The 16,839-nt window shown below is 41.5% G+C and overlaps 1 protein-coding gene across 3 annotated transcripts in view; it reads left to right on the forward strand.

The window, feature by feature from the left end:
* The first annotated feature begins 365 nt into the window (after positions 1-365).
* The window catches only part of LOC146579605 (NLR family CARD domain-containing protein 3-like), a 23,171-nt gene continuing 6,697 nt past the window's right edge, over positions 366-16,839 (forward strand). Inside the window, exons 1-11 of one of the 3 annotated variants that reach the window (XM_085263798.1) lie at positions 366-409; positions 3,278-3,415; positions 3,500-3,592; positions 4,299-4,400; positions 5,426-5,504; positions 5,667-5,853; positions 6,011-7,540; positions 7,619-7,814; positions 9,098-9,271; positions 12,098-12,271; positions 14,272-14,436. In XM_085263798.1, the coding sequence (XP_085119924.1) occupies positions 3,327-3,415; positions 3,500-3,592; positions 4,299-4,400; positions 5,426-5,504; positions 5,667-5,853; positions 6,011-7,540; positions 7,619-7,814; positions 9,098-9,271; positions 12,098-12,271; positions 14,272-14,436 (2,789 nt within the window). In that variant the 5' untranslated portion in view covers positions 366-409; positions 3,278-3,326. Of the gene's footprint in view, positions 410-3,277; positions 3,416-3,499; positions 3,593-4,298; positions 4,401-5,425; positions 5,505-5,666; positions 5,854-6,010; positions 7,815-9,097; positions 9,272-12,097; positions 12,272-14,271; positions 14,437-16,839 lie in introns of all 3 variants that reach the window. The other 2 variants (XM_085263785.1, XM_085263791.1) reach the window with 2 other exon arrangements.

Raw genomic sequence — 16,839 nt, forward strand, 5'->3', positions numbered from 1 at the left:
TTTTGAACTAGGTTGGTTTGGCAGTTAATTTTACCGGTCAGAGAATTTTTCTAGGTAATATTCACAAAGGTAGGACAATTTGCCACTGAAATTTGTGTTGCGCGCAAGCGCAGAAACAACAGGTCGGATGGATTCCCAGGACACCGGTGCTACTGCCAGTGTAGCTACCGCCCCTCCCCCCTGACCCAGCGCAAAGCACAAGCCTCGCATGCGGAGTGAAGCGGAAAAAAAAGTGTGAGACAGAGGGTGAGAGAAAGAAAAACAAACACAAAACACGGCTGCCAATAAGGAGACGGGGCTTGCGTCATTCACTTTCGTTCGAGACTGACACATCACTACTGGCTTTCCAGGAAGCAGCTGAACAATGAGGAAGTAAGTGGAGCTTGTTGTTGGTGTGTTTGAAGAAACTGTAAGTGTGCTTTGTTTCCTCCTTTAACAGTTTGTCTTTAGGAACTTTACTGTTTCTTCAGCTCATGTCTGATTTATTCACACAACTAACTCTGTGTGTTTTTATTTCCGGTCTCTCCTTTAAAGTCGGTGTGTAATGTTTTTCTGGCTAACATCAGCTGTGCAGGGCTGGACTGGCCATCGGGCATACCGGGCCACTTGTGATTTTTCGATTTTATGGGCAGATGGGGTTTTATTTCTTTTCTTTTTTTTAACGGTATAAATGAATGGTGGTGGATTGGCCATCGACTCGGGACTGGACCAATTACAGCCGGGAAGGTTGAACTTTAAAGTTGAGGTGAAAAGGAACGTGATTTCTCCCTATCACTACTTAAGGTAGAAAGTTGCTAATTCAATCATGAAACTGATCAATGATCAGCTGATCGGCTTTTCTCTCTGCGCCAGAAAGAGGAAACCAGTGGATGTCACGCTAAACAAGAACAACACGTTTAAGCTTGATCAGCTGTTGTTAGCATTTATTTAATATTACTTTCTAGTATCAGCTGATGTTTGCTGGAGCCACAGCTGTAAAGCTGCTGGTGTTCCAGATCTACTGGCGTTTAGATCAACTGGCGTTTAGATCAACTGGCGTTTAGATCAACTGGCGTTTAGATCAACTGGCGTTTAGATCAACTGGCGTTGGTCGAACAGATGTATGGCAGACTTGCGTTTCAGTAGCTGCTACCGACAAACCAGCCAAAAAAAAAAAAAAACGCCAAATGTGTCATCTGTGACACTTGTGAGGTTGTCTCAAACACACTCCGTCAGTCTTGATGCTGTTGAACAACAAAATGTTTAAAAATGTGGCAAGTTTACCTGGTAATATCCTCATGCGCGACACGATCCCGAAAACAGCAAAAAATTAACACCACGCCGATGTTGTTCACAGGACAGCAAGAGTAAACGATCGGGAGACTCTTGTCGTCGTTATCGTTCCTCTCGCACGTTTTATTACTAAAGCGTGCAGTTTACTTTGTGCACTAACATGGACTCGAGTGAACCAAGTGCCACAGCCTACAGCCAGATCAACTTGTGACACACATCTGCAGCACGTTTGAATTCGTTTCATGCACAATACATTTGTACCTTTCAATTGTGTCTGTTTATGCGTCATGCAAATAAACCTTTGAAATGAATGAAATGATATCATGTATGTATTATCAGCCTACATTTGTACAAAATAGCAAATTATATACACAAAGTCATAAGAATCACCACCCTTGTTCATCATGATATCAATACTTTTGCCCATAAGAAAAATGTCGTGAACAAATATATGACACTAATATTTCACCGGTGTTGTAACATCACATGTCGTTAGCATAGTCTGCGTGTGTCTTTTCTCTGCAAATGAACATTTTAGAGTTAGTTGTTATATACAATCTGTATAAGTGTGGTCAATCTAATAATGATCCACAGTTACACAGTGATCAGTAATAAACAGTCTCCAAAACTTGCATATAATCCTCAATTTGGAACCCATCTACTGACTACCACATACAAGCTGGACCAGTCTCCAATGCAGGTCAGTCCACTGCTGCCACCTGTGGCCAAGTACCATAGCCTACTACTAGATTAACTTGTGACACACATCTGCACCTGCTGCTATGATCACATCGAGTAAAGGCTGAGTGGGTGCACTTACACCTGGTACATCCAAATCTACCCACAAACATGTTGAAAGATGCAGTGCGTGCAATGTGGATTGTTAACACTAAAAACAGTAAGTAAGCAAAGACAACACTGATCAATTTCTTGCATTTATTTAGGTAGGACGTTCAAATGGCCAAATCACACTACGCTGCCCTCACGACACGTGACCATGTGAAGCTAGACAGCTAGCGAACAAAATAGAGGAGATCTTCCACACAAGGCTTGCTTTTCTTGCTTTTAATGAAGATCCTTTAAAGCCTTTCCTCTCTCAAGGTTTCTCCTTGCTATTTCTTATTTGTAACTGAAATATACAGAAAATGAAAATAAATTGCTAGCTAATACACATCTTAATGACAAACTTAGCCTAGCTTAACACGTGCGTTACATTAGCATCGCAGTTCACTCCAGGTAAACACATAAAAGTTATCTCTGAACATATTAATACTCACAAAGACGAACGTTTCCCAAGGTACAAGCGTGTAGGGCACTCTTAGCGTGTACATGAACTCGTTCACTCTTTTAATACTGCCGAAGCACTTTTCACGGCATTAACGGAGAAAATACGTCAAAGATATGTTAATGATCAGAGCGCTCCCTCGCTCCCGTTTCCTCACATACAATACAAAGATCACTTGTGATAACGATGATTCACTCTGAGCAAATTTCGAACCCAGACATTTTAACTGTTTTTAGCATGAATCACTTATAATATTTCTTAACTTTGAACTTATTTATCACTTTGCTTATGTAACTTAATCAGACTATGCATTAACTATTGACTTCTGACCAAAAGGCATAACACACACTATCAAAACATGCTTCCTGCTTGCATTTATTTAGGTATATATATATATATATATATATATATATATATATAACAGCTTCTGTTATCAAGTGAAAATAGCAAAGATTTCAGGGCTGGGCTAACATCCTAGTAACAGCTCACACAATCACAACTCATCAAAGCTTCTCATTATCATTAGGACACATTTAGGTCAATATCACTTCACATTTCTGTGTCATCATCCATCAAATGTTGACACATAGTGGGTTTGTCATTCTCTCAGCTGACACTGAGATGAAGCAGGAAAGAAGGAGTTGATATTTGGACAGCACACATGATGGAAAAGAGGATTTCAGTTCATGTGCACATGAATGATTTGTGTTTTCTCTGCAGGTGAAGGTAGAAAGTGTTTGTGAGCTGATGTGGATGTAAATTGAGCAGCATGGATCAGTGTGAGGACAGAGAGGAGGGAGTCCCTCCCTCTAAAACCATTCTGTGTGGGGAACGTGAGAGCCAGACCAAATCTCAGAGGTGAGATGACCATCTCTAACTGTCCATGACTATTCTCCATGTCACAGCTCAGCACTCGCATCACTGCTCCATCATTATTCACAGGAACCAGCCTGGACCTCCATCCAGCTTTGTGTCCTTAAGGAGTGACACGTCTAAAGGTGGTCTCGTTGATTTTAAAGTGTCTGCTGCAGAGAGGTGAGCTGTCAGTAACATGAACTGATGTCAGTTTGTCTGATTTAAATGATTTTGATGTTTACTGGTTTCTAAAATGCATCTCTGTAGGAGAGTAGTGTCTCAAAGGACACACAGGCACAGGTGTAACTGTCATTTTATCTGCTTTTAACACATATTTGGACACAATTGGCTGTTTTTAGCTATTTATTTTAATCACAGGTGCAAATTTAGAGCTCACACATCTGGATCCTAAACTATGATGGAAACAGCTGCTAGCAGTGGGTAGTTTGACTTTAGCCTAGTGGCTAAGCTAACACAAACAAGCATGCCAGCTGTGCTCTGTGAGGATGATACACTGCTCTAGAAAGCAAACTAAGGTTTGCAGACCTTAAAGAGGACATCGCTCTGATCAGAGGAAGTTGTTTGTGCGTGCCACGTGATGCTGTAGGATTTGAGGATTTGTTAACATCTCCATGATGATACATCTCCTCGTATAACTGCAAACACATGAACGCTCCTAACGGCAGCTATCACAGCCACAGAGGCAGACTGTTTCTCACTGTTGCATTCAGGGACATTTGTTTTCCTGTAAAAAGCTGTACTCTAATCTAAGAGGACTGTTACTGACAGGAAACAGCTGCATTATCTGCAGTCTGTGTGATCAGAGCTGCTTCAATGACTTTCATCAGATAATTTATCGTTGAATAAAACATGTTTGTGCCTGCAGCAGTCAGAGGTCACAGTCTGCAGGATCCAGCTGTCTGTCTGTGAGGAGTGACCTGTCCAAAGATGAACCTCCATACTTCAGTGATGAACCTGGACCAACGAGGTCAGAGAACTGTGATGAGCTCCTTTAGATGTTTGCGTTTTCCTGGATAAATACGAGCTGAAAAATCCTCAGATTTTTACAAAGAAAACGATGAAACAAAAAGATAAAAATGTCAGACTGTTTCAGGACAGATATGCTCATATCTGTGGGGAAAGTGTGTACTGAGTGGGTTCATGTTTGTCTTTAAAGAACAGAGCTGCTCTCTCTCTGATCTGTCATTGTGTCTGATCTGTTAAACAGTCTGAGAGGTCACAAAGAGACCCAGGGTAACGTCTAAGCAGCTAAAGCCCGGATCATACTGGGTGGTGTTAATGAGACCTCCACCAGGAGAACACTGAACAACAGTAGTGTGGATGTAGTGGATAAATCCCAGGATACTGATGCTCAGACTTAATCACAGGGAACAAAAACTGATTTGATCTTCAGATTGTGACCTTTATACTAGACGTTACATTTGTTTAGTGATTTCAATAGAGATTAAATGTGTGGGGGGTTGCCCTGAAAAACTCATCTACTTTCCTGAACTTATGAATCGATGACTAAGGAACCAAATTGCAATTGTATTATTAGTATGACGGTAAAACTTTCACAAATTCATTCAATATACAAAGTTTGTTTTAGAAAAAACTCAGAGGTGTCAGATGATTTGTGACAAAATGACACAACAGGTATTTCTCACATGTCCTACACTAATCTACCCAGTTTGTAAAGCTGTTGTTATAGTGGTGGAGGGCAGACCTGGGATAATGTTCTGGTCTTTGAGCAATGAACTGCTTGTAGAGGTGGTTGATGGTTTATCAGTTTTACCTCCCACTGAGTTAATTTGTTCAATTTAATGAAGTCTGAGCTTCTGCAACATCATCCATCAGCAATGAAAGAGAGTCCATGAAACAGACTGAAAATGCCTGATATTTTCACAATCTGAGTTTAAAACATGACAAACTTGATTCAGATGAAGTTACCTGAGCAGAAACTACTGGATCTTTATCTTGTGCTTGAACTGATTCTTCATGGTTCCTCCACAGAGTGGACCAGGAGAGCTCAGAGGTTCCCAGTGGTCAGTCTGCCCAGCAGCATCAAACACACCTGGACTCCATATTTATGGTCTGTACATGTACAACAACTACTTTTACATCTATTGTGTTCACAGTCCTCTCCATGCTGCTCTTTGTAGACCGGTGGATTGTAAGTGTGTCCAACATGGATCTGATGTTTGGCTCCATGATTTCAGTCTGATTGGCTCATTCATAAAGTATTCTGTTCCAGCTGCTGGAGGACAACATCATCACTTTTGTGAAGAACGAGCTGAAGAAGATCCAGAAGGTTCTGAGTGCAGATTACCCAGAGTGCTTAGTAAGTCGAAAGAGCAGCAGCAGAGAGGCATTTGTGAAGATCACACTGAAGTTCCTGAGGAAAATGAAGCAGGAGGAGCTGGCTGACCGTCTGCAGAGCAGTAAGAGGATTTCTCTAAAGATTTAAGCTGCTGGATAAATGAAACATTTACTAATGTCTTAAGAGAAAGACCAACGTGTTTTAAAGATTCATTGTTTTTGGAATTAAGTGTATATTTTCATTTTCAAATGATATTCTACATATTTCTTCTCATTCAGAACTTCCAGCTGTAGTTTGTCATCGTAACCTTAAATCTGCTCTGAAGGAGAAGTTCCAGTGTGTGTTTGAGGGGATCGCTAAAGCAGGAAACCCAACCCTTCTGAATCAGATCTACACAGAGCTCTACATCACAGAGGGAGGGACTGCAGAGGTCAATGATGAACATGAGGTCAGACAGATTGAAATAGCATCCAGGAAACCAGACAGACCAGAAAAAACAATCCGACGAGAAGACATCTTTAAAGCCTCACCTGGAAGAGATGAACCAATCAGAACAGTGCTGACAAAGGGAGTGGCTGGCATTGGGAAAACTGTATTAACACAGAAATACACCCTCGACTGGGCTGAAGACAAAGCCAACCAGGACATCCAGTTCATATTTCCATTCACTTTCAGAGAGCTGAATGTGCTGAGAGAGGAAAAGTTCAGCTTGGTGGAACTTGTTCATTACTTCTTTACTGAAACCAAAAAAGCAGGAATCTGCAGCTTTGAAGACTTCCAGGTTGTGTTCATCTTTGATGGTCTGGATGAGTGTCGACTTCCTCTGGACTTCCACAAAACTGCAATCCTAACTGACCCTAGAAAGTCCACCTCAGTAGATGTGCTGCTGGTAAACCTCATCAGGGGGAAACTGCTTCCCTCTGCTCACCTCTGGATAACCACACGACCTGCAGCAGCTAATATGATCCCTCCTAGGTGTGTTGAAATGGTCACAGAGGTCAGAGGGTTCACTGACCCACAGAAGAAGAAGTACTTCAAGAAGAGATTCAGAGATAAGGAGCAGGCCAGCTGGATCATCTCCCACATCAAGACATCACGAAGTCTCCACATCATGTGCCACATCCCAGTCTTTTGCTGGATTACTGCTACAGTTCTGGAGGATGTGCTGAATACCAAAGAGGGAGTACAGCTGCCCAAGACCCTGACTGAGATGTACATCCACTTCCTCGTGGTTCAGGCCAAAGTGAAGAAGGTCAAGTATGATGGAGGAGCTGAGACAGATCCACACTGGAGTCCAGAGAGCAGGAACATGATGGAGTCTCTAGGAAAACTGGCCTTTGATCAGCTGATGAAAGGAAACGTGATCTTCTATGAATCAGACCTGACAGAGTGTGGCATTGATATCAGAGCAGCCTCAGTGTACTCAGGAGTGTTCACACAGATCTTTAAAGAGGAGAGAGGACTGTACCAGGACAAGGTGTTCTGCTTTGTTCATCTGAGTGTTCAGGAGTTTCTGGCTGCTCTTCATGTCTATCTGACCTTCATCAACTCTGGACTCAATCTGATGGAAGACCAACAAACAACCTCCAAGAAATCTGAAACAGGAGAATCTTCAGAGAAATACTTCTACCAGAGTGCTGTGGACAAGGCCTTACAGAGTCCAAATGGACACCTGGACTTGTTCCTGCGCTTCCTCCTGGGTCTTTCACTGCAGACCAATCAGACTCTCCTACAAGGCCTGCTGACACAGACAGGAAGTAGCTCACAGACCAATCAACAAACAGTCCAGTACATCAATAAGAAGCTCAGTAAGAATCGGAATCTGTCTGCAGAGAAAAGCATCAATCTGTTCCACTGTCTGAATGAACTGAATGATTGTTTTCTAGTGGAGGAGATCCAACAGTCCCTGAGATCAGGAAGTCTCTCCGAAGATGAACTGTCTCCTGCTGAGTGGTCAGCTCTGGTCTTCATCTTACTGTCATCAGAAAAAGATCTGGATGTGTTTGACTTGAAGAAATACTCTGCTTCGGAGGAGGCTCTTCTGAGGCTGCTGCCAGTGTTCAAAACCTCCAACAAAGCTCTGTAAGTACATTTGTACTCATGTTTTACTTCAAACATCCAACTGTGTCAGTAATTTATTTCACCAGGCTTTGTCTTTGTATGAATTTGTATCCTAAAGTTTGGGATTACTCCTATACAGCTGTAACCTCTTTGATGGCTCAAGAACTCTGTGTACTCGAAACGCTGAGTCTACCATAAACTATGATCATCAGTGCTGCTGTTGTGTTATCAGTCTTTGTTTAAAAACTGCCAAATGTTGTAATACCTTATATTCACATGCATGCTTTTAGATACATTTCTACTGCAGGTCTATTTTTGGTCACAAATATTGGTGAAACACTCACTTTTACATGCATGGTGGCTCATGCATTAAACAAAGCATTTGCATTTGAATTACTCAGTGAATCATTGTAGCCACAGAAACGTCTTTAGTTGCACTTTTAAGCTTAGGTTTCTGGGCTCTTCCCAGGATGTAATGAGCATTACTTCTTCACCCACCTCTCTCCACTTTCATGTGTTCATGCACCACTGTTGAATTGAGTTAATTACTAAACTCTGCCTCGGTCTTCCACAGTGTGTTTTTTGTTTCTTTGTTGTTTTTGGCCTGCTCTCTCCCCTCACTCCCAAACTGGTTGGAGCAGATGGTTGTCCCTCCCTGAACCTGCTCTTCTTATAATAAGTTGTTTGTTTTTTCCCCTGACTTATAGCTATTCTCATCATTGTCTTCAAATTAACTCACACACTGACTGCTGCTATAGCTTACCTGGCTGAGCAGGTGACCGATGTACTGAAGGTTAGAGTTGTGACTCCAGGGCCTGGGTTTAAATCTTCTTTTCATCATCCTTCACAACTCATCCACCAGGTGTCACAAACTACAGCACGACTGCAAATACAAAGCATGTCTTACTGGATGGCTGCAACAACCAGAGTTTTACCTACCTTTGGTCTTTCTTGACAGCATGAGTGTAATATTTATTGAACAGAGTCGTCTTCTGTGATCTTTGCTGCTTTGAATGTCCGTGCTGTCCACAGATATATTTCAGTATCAGGCTCTAAACTATGCAAATGGTTCAGAGAAGATTACATTTCCAAACATGACTCAGAAATGATGTTTATACTAGATTTACAGTTTATGTTAATGTCCTCTGAATTACGAGGTGGAGGAGGTGAAGCTTACAAGGAGTAAGTGCTGATAGAAGGACAGCTGTGTTTTAATGAAGCTATTTAGTCAACCAGTAATTGTATTGCATGGTGGCATTTTAAAAATTCATTTGACTGATTTAATTAATTTGTTTTTTTTACAGACTAAGTGGCTGTAACCTCTCAGAGAGAAGCTGTGATGCTCTGTCCTCAGTTCTCAGCTCCAAGTCCTCTTTTCTGAAAGAGCTGGACCTGACTAACAATGACCTGCAAGATTCAGGCGTGAAGTTTCTGTCTGCTGCGCTACAGAGTCCACATTGTACACTGGAAACTCTCAGGTCAGAATCCAAACGTTCCCACTGCTTATCATTTAAGGTCTGAATGATATTAAACAATAAACAACCAAGCTTTGTAGAATTGGCGAATGACCTTTGACCGGGGTGGCTGTAGCTCAGGTGGTAGAGCAGGTCAGCTACTATCCAGAATGTTGCTCTCCGATGCAGTGTGAATGTGCATGAAGCACTGAAACAGCTTAGATAATGTTCTTTTGTGAATGGGTGTGATTGGGTGAATGAACGAGTTGTATAAAGTGCTTTGAGTGCTCAGATGGAGTATAAAAGAGCTATATAAGAACCAGTCCTTTCACCTTTTATTTATCTTTGGAGGGCTTATGAGGTTCTTAATTACTGTCTGAGGAGTTTTTACAGTCACATATTTTGTAAAAGAGAAGTATTGTTTGGTTCATGTTTTCTGTGGCATGTTTTGTTTGACACACCAATGAGCAGGCTATTTGTTCCATCCATCCATCTTCTTCCGCTTATCCGGGGCTGGGTCACGCGGGCAGCAGCCTAAGCAGAGAAGCCCAGTCCTCCCTCTCCCCAGCCTCCTCCTCTAGCTTGTCTGGGGGAACGCCAGTAAACGCCAGGGGAACGCGGTAAACCAGCAAAAAACTAGAGCAGCCGGGCTACGTAAAAAGTGTAAGGGGGCGTGTTTGCGGTCACGTCTAGCGGGTGTGTGGGCGGGAGTGTTACACAGTCGCTCCACCTCAAGTCACTACTGCGCAGACTCTGGCTCCAAAAATGCAAGATGGCAGCCTCCACAAGTGGGATATTTTGGCTTTATTTTTGCACATAGTGAGAGCTGCAGAGAAGATCATTGGTGTCTCTCTCCCCTCCCTCCAGGACATTTACAGCACCCGTCTCACTAAAAAAGCCCTTTGCATAGCGGCTGATCCCACACACCCAATGCAAAGCTTCTTCAAGCTGCTGCCGTCGGGGAGGAGACTGCGGAGTCTCCAGGCCAGGACCAGCAGGCTGAAGGACAGCTTCATCCATCAGGCTGTCAGGAAGCTTAACTCCCTCCCGATTCTGCCCCCTCTCCCCTCTCTCCTCCACGGTCTCACTGAACTCTGTCACACACACACAAACACACACACTCTCTGACTCACTCACTGGCCTGCACCAGTTACCAGTCACTTTGTGGAGCATTGGACTGCCATTACCTCATAAGACTTTGTTGTTACACTTTCTCTTACCGTACACTACTAAATCTCCATTTGCACTATTTGCCTATTTGCACTACTCTGCCTGGTTTACACTCAATGCCACTTACCCATTATATTGTATATTATATAGCTTTCTTGTTATATGTAAAATTGTATTTATTTAAATTTTTACTTTTTAATTATTTTACTTGCATTTTTAATCACTTTTATATTTAAATATATTTAAATGTTCATTTGCTATTTATCTAGGGATTGAGAGTAACGCAATTTCTATTCTCCGTATGTCCTGTACATGTGGCAGAATCGACAAATAAAGTTGACTTTGACTTTGACTTTGACTTTGAGGTGGTGTCGCGTTGTCCATCTTTTATACAGTCATTGGTTCTGTCTTTTAAAAATTAAGATGGATTATATGGTTTTGTAAACTGCCCTCTCTCTAGTGGCTGCTTTGTAATATTTTTTTGGTTACTTTAGAAAAAAGAAAAATCCAAGATGGCTCACCGTGATGCTGAAGTATTATTGTTTTAAGCTCATATGAACCTTAAAATGTTGTAGCTTTGGACGACATTTGTCCGTCAGTATGAATGATGATAAAATCATAATTTTATTTTGTTTTGCTTAATGATCATTTTTATGATTAAGATGAACGTTTTATCTTGTTAGCTTGCAATAAGCGTGTAACAAGCTAGTTTGCAATGTTGGTTAGCTAACACAATATTTCGTATGCTTTCAGTTTTACGATGGTCAAAGAGAGAGCCACGGTGAGAGGCCGGTCTTTAATAAATGAGCACAGAAATGAAAATAAGTCTGGATATTGAATCATCGTTATCTCACTGTCTAGCTGGTGAAAACGTGGAAACTCAGGGCAAGGACAGTAAACTGTCAGTCTGGACTTTTCTTTATTTCCATTAGCTGTAAGTGAGATTTCAGAGCAATCAGAGACTGTGGGTCTGTGTATGAAGTATAATTCATGTGCATTTGTTGAAATTGTAGAATGAGAAATAGCAGTTTTGGGCTATTTCCTGCTTGTGCTGATGAAAATGTTTATTGACGTGTGAATTCATTCTTCAACGCTTGAAAACTTTGCTTTTCTTATTTTTGTGTAACACAATTTAATGCACTGAAGAACAATGAAAACAGGAAACAGAGAAAGCTGGCCTTCAAATTAAAAGCTGCTCCTCCTGAAACGTGTTGGTGGTAAAATTTAAGAAGAGCTGAAGCACATAAATAATCTACGTGCCTAAATATTAAACACAGTTGAGGCCAGTGTTGTTAGTCCAGGTCAGAAGATGACTTGTTGGAATGAAAATGAGCTTGTAGTTTGTCTGCTTTAATAATGTGACTGAAAAAGGTGATGGCCTTCAAATATGTCCATTTCTTTCCAACTTCACCTTTAAAAGACATGGGGATCCTGGAATGAAAAAACATGACTTTTTCATGTTTTTTATGATAAATGTACAACTTTAATGTGAAAAATTCAGAGATTTTTTCTCTTGTGTTTTTTTGAAGCTGCTTCCTGTTGGTTTCAGCTGTTTGGAGTTTCCATTTTCTAAACTTCTACATTCTGAACCTTCTTCAGCTCTGAAAAGATTATGAAACACTGAATGATTTCAAGCACACACTTTGTCTAATAAACTTGCATCTTTCATTCTTTATACAGATTGGGGAGCTGTGGTTTGTCAGAGATCAGCTGTGATTATCTGGCAGCAGCACTGAAATCCAACCCCTCCCATCTGAGAGAGCTGGACCTGAACTCCAACAACCTGCAGGATTCAGGAGTGAAACAGCTGTGTGGTTTTCTGGAGAGTTCAGGATGTGGACTCAAAACTCTGAGGTCAGTCACCATGTTTTAGTTGTGCTGAGATGAATATGATGTGAAAGTTGTGCTGACACTAAACTGCAGACACAAGGCTGATATTATACTGATCCACACTGAGAATCTTCATTGTAAAGTCTGTTTACTTCTTCTCTGGTTTAGTCCATTGATTGTAGCAGAACAATGTTCACATTTCAAACAGTGATACTCAACGTGGCCCACACGCGGCCTGCCCACCTTTCCTAATTCAGATAAAGGGTACCCCGATTAACTGTGTACCATTCTTCCTCACAGTTCTAAGTATCAGACACAACAATGAATAATCCACAGCCGACTCTCTTTAGAAGGTCAAAGGTCACGACATCTCCAAAATCCACCTGTGACACACATTTCCATCAGTGTGATTGACTCTAGTCAAATAATGATTGATAACTGATCAATGTGCGACACAGTAAATGTTTGCAGTGCCGGAAACTTCCAATCTAACAGCAACACTGTCCACAGTGTCAGAGTTACAAAGATGGAGATCATAGATTTTATTCTGGTAAACCTGTGATGTCACTGCCGTCCCCATCCTGATATATTGATCACTGAGAAAAGCTGTAAAAGCTTCATGTTTAGCAAAAAAATGTTTAACTGGGAATTCTGCTTTTGTGACAAGTTAAACTTGTGCAGATGAACACTCTCCTCTGAGTTTGCGTTCCGGAGACTGACACCCTCTCTACTTTTAAGATCAGCTTCAAACTTTCCTTTTTGATAAAGCTTATTGTTAGAGGTGAATCAGGTGATCCTGAGTTATGCTGCTATAGGCCCAGGCTGTTGCAAGACTTCCCATGATACTCTTCTTTCTTCTCCACCCACCTCTTTTCACTACTGATGTTTTTATATGTCACTACTGCATGCTCTTAACTTTTGTCTTCTCTCTTCTTAGTTTGTGATTTGTTCTTGTCTCTCTGAGCTCATCTCTTCTCTTCTCCCTCACCCTGCAACCAGTCATTGTAGATGGTTCTCCTGTAGCCTGTTTTCACTGGTAGGATCTTTCTATCAAAGGGAGTTCTTCCTTCCCACCATTACCAAGCACTACTCACAGTCGATTGCCTGATGGTTGGAATTTTCTAATATTGTAGGGAGTTACCTTACACTGTTAAATCAAATCAAATCACTTTTATTGTCACATCACATATGCAGGTACACTGGTACAGTACATGTGAGTGAAATTCTTGTGTGCGAGTTTCACAAGCAACAGAGGTGTGCAAAGTACAATAACATAAAACAAGCAAAATATAAGAATGGCTAAATCTGAGAATTATATGAATAAATATATGTACAATATATGAGTGTATGCATATTACTGAATTTGTATACTAAATATGTGTGTGTGTGTGTGTGTATACATATTTTACAAATACAATAGAGTAAACAATTTTAAAAAAGTATATAAAATATACAGAGGTTGGTAGTTGGACATGTGCCGGTCTCCACGAGTGTTGAAATGGATGTGTTGGTGGAGTTTTGGTGAAACTTTCTTCAGGTTTCCTTTGTTAAAGTCCCCGGTCGTGATAAACGCCTCTGGGTGTGCGGTTTCCTCACTGCTGATCGTGCTGTACAGTTCCCTGAGTGCTCGGTCAGTGTCGGCTTGTGGGGGAATGTACAGCCGTAATAATCACTGCTGTGAATTCCCTCGGTAGCCAGAATGGCCGGCACTTAATCATCAGGTATTCCAGGTCCGGTGAGCAGAAGGATTTGACCGGGTGCACGTTCGCATAATCACACCAGCTGTTGTTGATCATGAAACACACACCACCGCCTCTGCTTTTACCAGTAAGATCCTGTGACCTGTCTGCGTGGTGCACAGAGAACCCTGGTAGTTCTATTGCAGAGTCTGGTACCTTATCCGGAAACAGTCACTTATAAATAAAGTTAAATTAAACTGAATGGACGTAAATGGATAATGTTATTGTATCTGACAAACAGAAAATCATTGTTCACAGATGGATTCATGTTTTGTGTGTCTGCAGTCTGTCAGGCTGTCTGATCACAGAGGAAGGCTGTACTTCTCTGGTCTCAGCTCTGAACTCCAACCCCTCCCATCTGAGAGAGCTGGACCTTAGCTACAATCATCCAGGAGACTCGGGAATTAAACTGCTGTCGGCTGGATTGAAGGATCCACTGGACACTCTCAGGTATGAAGAGAATGTCTTATAGAGGAGGAAGATCTGGAAATATTTCCTGTGTCCTTCACTCACTTCCCGTTTGTTTCCTGCAGATGAGGCATGAACAATCACACATGGAGGAGTATTTTTAGGGACAGACACACTAGTCTAGTTGGATAGTACATGGATCTTTATGTAGGGGATTCTGTTTGCACGAACATTAATGATAACTGATAACACATATTGAGATTTTAATTAAAAGTAGACATACAGTTAGGGCCATAAATATTTGGACAGAGACAACATTTTGTAATTTTGGTTACAACAGTGAATTTTAAAGGAAAAAACTCAAATGCAGTTGAAGTTCAAACTTTCAGCTTTAATTCAGTGGGTTGAACAAAAAGATTGTATAAAAATGTGAGGAACTAAAACATTTTCTTAACAAAATCCTTCATTTTAGGGGCTCTAACGTAACTGGATGAATTAAATAAATGAAAATAAATCGTTGGATTTCTCTGGATTTTGTTAGACAACTCTTTCCATGACTCTTCTCTCCTCGTGTCCTTTCCTTGGCTCCTCTGCTCACGTCTCTGGTGGGAGGGGCTAAGATATGAGGAGAGCAGTGAAGGATGTACAAAGTAAGAAATGAGAAAGGGGCACAGACTGAAAAGCTTGATGACCCTTAGGCAGGTCTGTAGGACAGACAGTAAATTTGTCATGTTTGAACTCAGTGAGTGAGATGAAAAGTGATGGTGGAGATGGACTACATACAGGGAGTGCAGAATTATTAGGGAAGTTGTATTTTTGAGGAATAAAGTCATTAATGAACAACAGCCATGTTCTCAATGAACCCAAAAAACTCATTAATATCAAAGCTGAATGTTTTTGGAAGTAGTTTTTAGTTTGTTTTTAGTTTTAGCTATTTTAGGGGGATATCTGTGTGTGCAGGTGACTATTACTGTGCATAATTATTAGGCAACTTAACAAAAAACAAATATATACCCATTTCAATTGTTTATTTCTACCAGTGAAAGCAATATAACATCTCCACATTCACAAATATACATTTCTGACATTCAAAAACAAAACAAAAACAAATCAGCGACCAATATAGCCACCTTTCTTTGCAAGGACACTCAAAAGCCTGCCATCCATGGATTCTGTCAGTGTTTTGATCTGTTCACCATCAACATTGCGTGCAGCAGCAACCACAGTCTCCCAGACACTGTTCAGAGAGGTGTACTGTTTTCCCTCCTTGTAAATCTCACATTTGATGATGGACCACAGGTTCTCAATGGGGTTCAGATCAGGTGAACAAGGAGGCCATGTCATTAGTTCTTCTTCTTTTATACCCTGTCTTGCCAGCCACGCTGTGGAGTACTTGGACGCGTGTGATGGAGCATTGTCCTGCATGAAAATCATGTTTTCTTGAAGGATGCAGACTTCTTCCTGTACCACTGCTTGAAGAAGGTGTCTTCCAGGAACTGGCAGTAGGACTGGGAGTTGAGCTTGACTCCATCCTCAACCCGAAAAGGCCCCACAAGCTCATCTTTGATGATACCAGCCCAAACCAGTACTCCACCTCCACCTTGCTGGCGTCTGAGTCGGACTGGAGCTCTCTGCCCTTTACCAATCCAGCCACGGGCCCATCCATCTGGCCCATCAAGACTCACTCTCATTTCATCAGTCCATAAAACCTTAGAAAAACCAGTCTTGAGATATTTCTTGGCCCAGTCTTGATGTTTCAGCTTGTGTGTCTTGTTCAGTGGTGGTCGTCTTTCAGCCTTTCTTACCTTGGCCATGTCTCTGAGTATTGCACACCTTGTGCTTTTGGGCACTCCAGTGATGTTGCAGCTCTGAAATATGGCCAAACTGGTGGCAAGTGGCATCTTGGCAGCTGCACGCTTGACTTTTCTCAGTTCATGGTTTATCCACACGCTTCTTGCGACCCTGTTGACTATTTTGAATGAAACGCTTGATTGTTCGATGATCACGCTTCAGAAGCTTTGCAATTTTGAGACTGCTGCATCCCTCTGCAAGATATCTCACTATTTTTGACTTTTCTGAGCCTGTCAAGTCCTTCTTTTGACCCATTTTGCCAAAGGAAAGGACGTTGCCTAATAATTATGCACACCTGATATAGGGTGTTGATGTCATTGGACCACACCCCTTCTCATTACAGAGATGCACATCACCTAATATGCTTAATTGGTAGTAGGCTTTCGAGCCTATACAGCTTGGAGTAAGACAACATGCATGAAGAGGATGATGTGGACAAAATACTCATTTGCCTAATAATTCTGCACTCCCTGTACACAGGAGCCTGACCCTGAAATGCTCTGTATGAAAGATAAAATAATACTGAGGACAGGTGAAAGATGCAGAGGCAGGTGAAGAAGTGACAAAAGGAGCCTTTAGTGGCCAAAAGACAAA

This window comes from Mchenga conophoros, linkage group LG3, assembly GCF_057382185.1.
Source record: "Mchenga conophoros isolate Kocher_MC1m ecotype Shallow Benthic linkage group LG3, M_conophoros_male_GT1.1, whole genome shotgun sequence".
NCBI lineage: Eukaryota > Metazoa > Chordata > Actinopteri > Cichliformes > Cichlidae > Mchenga > Mchenga conophoros.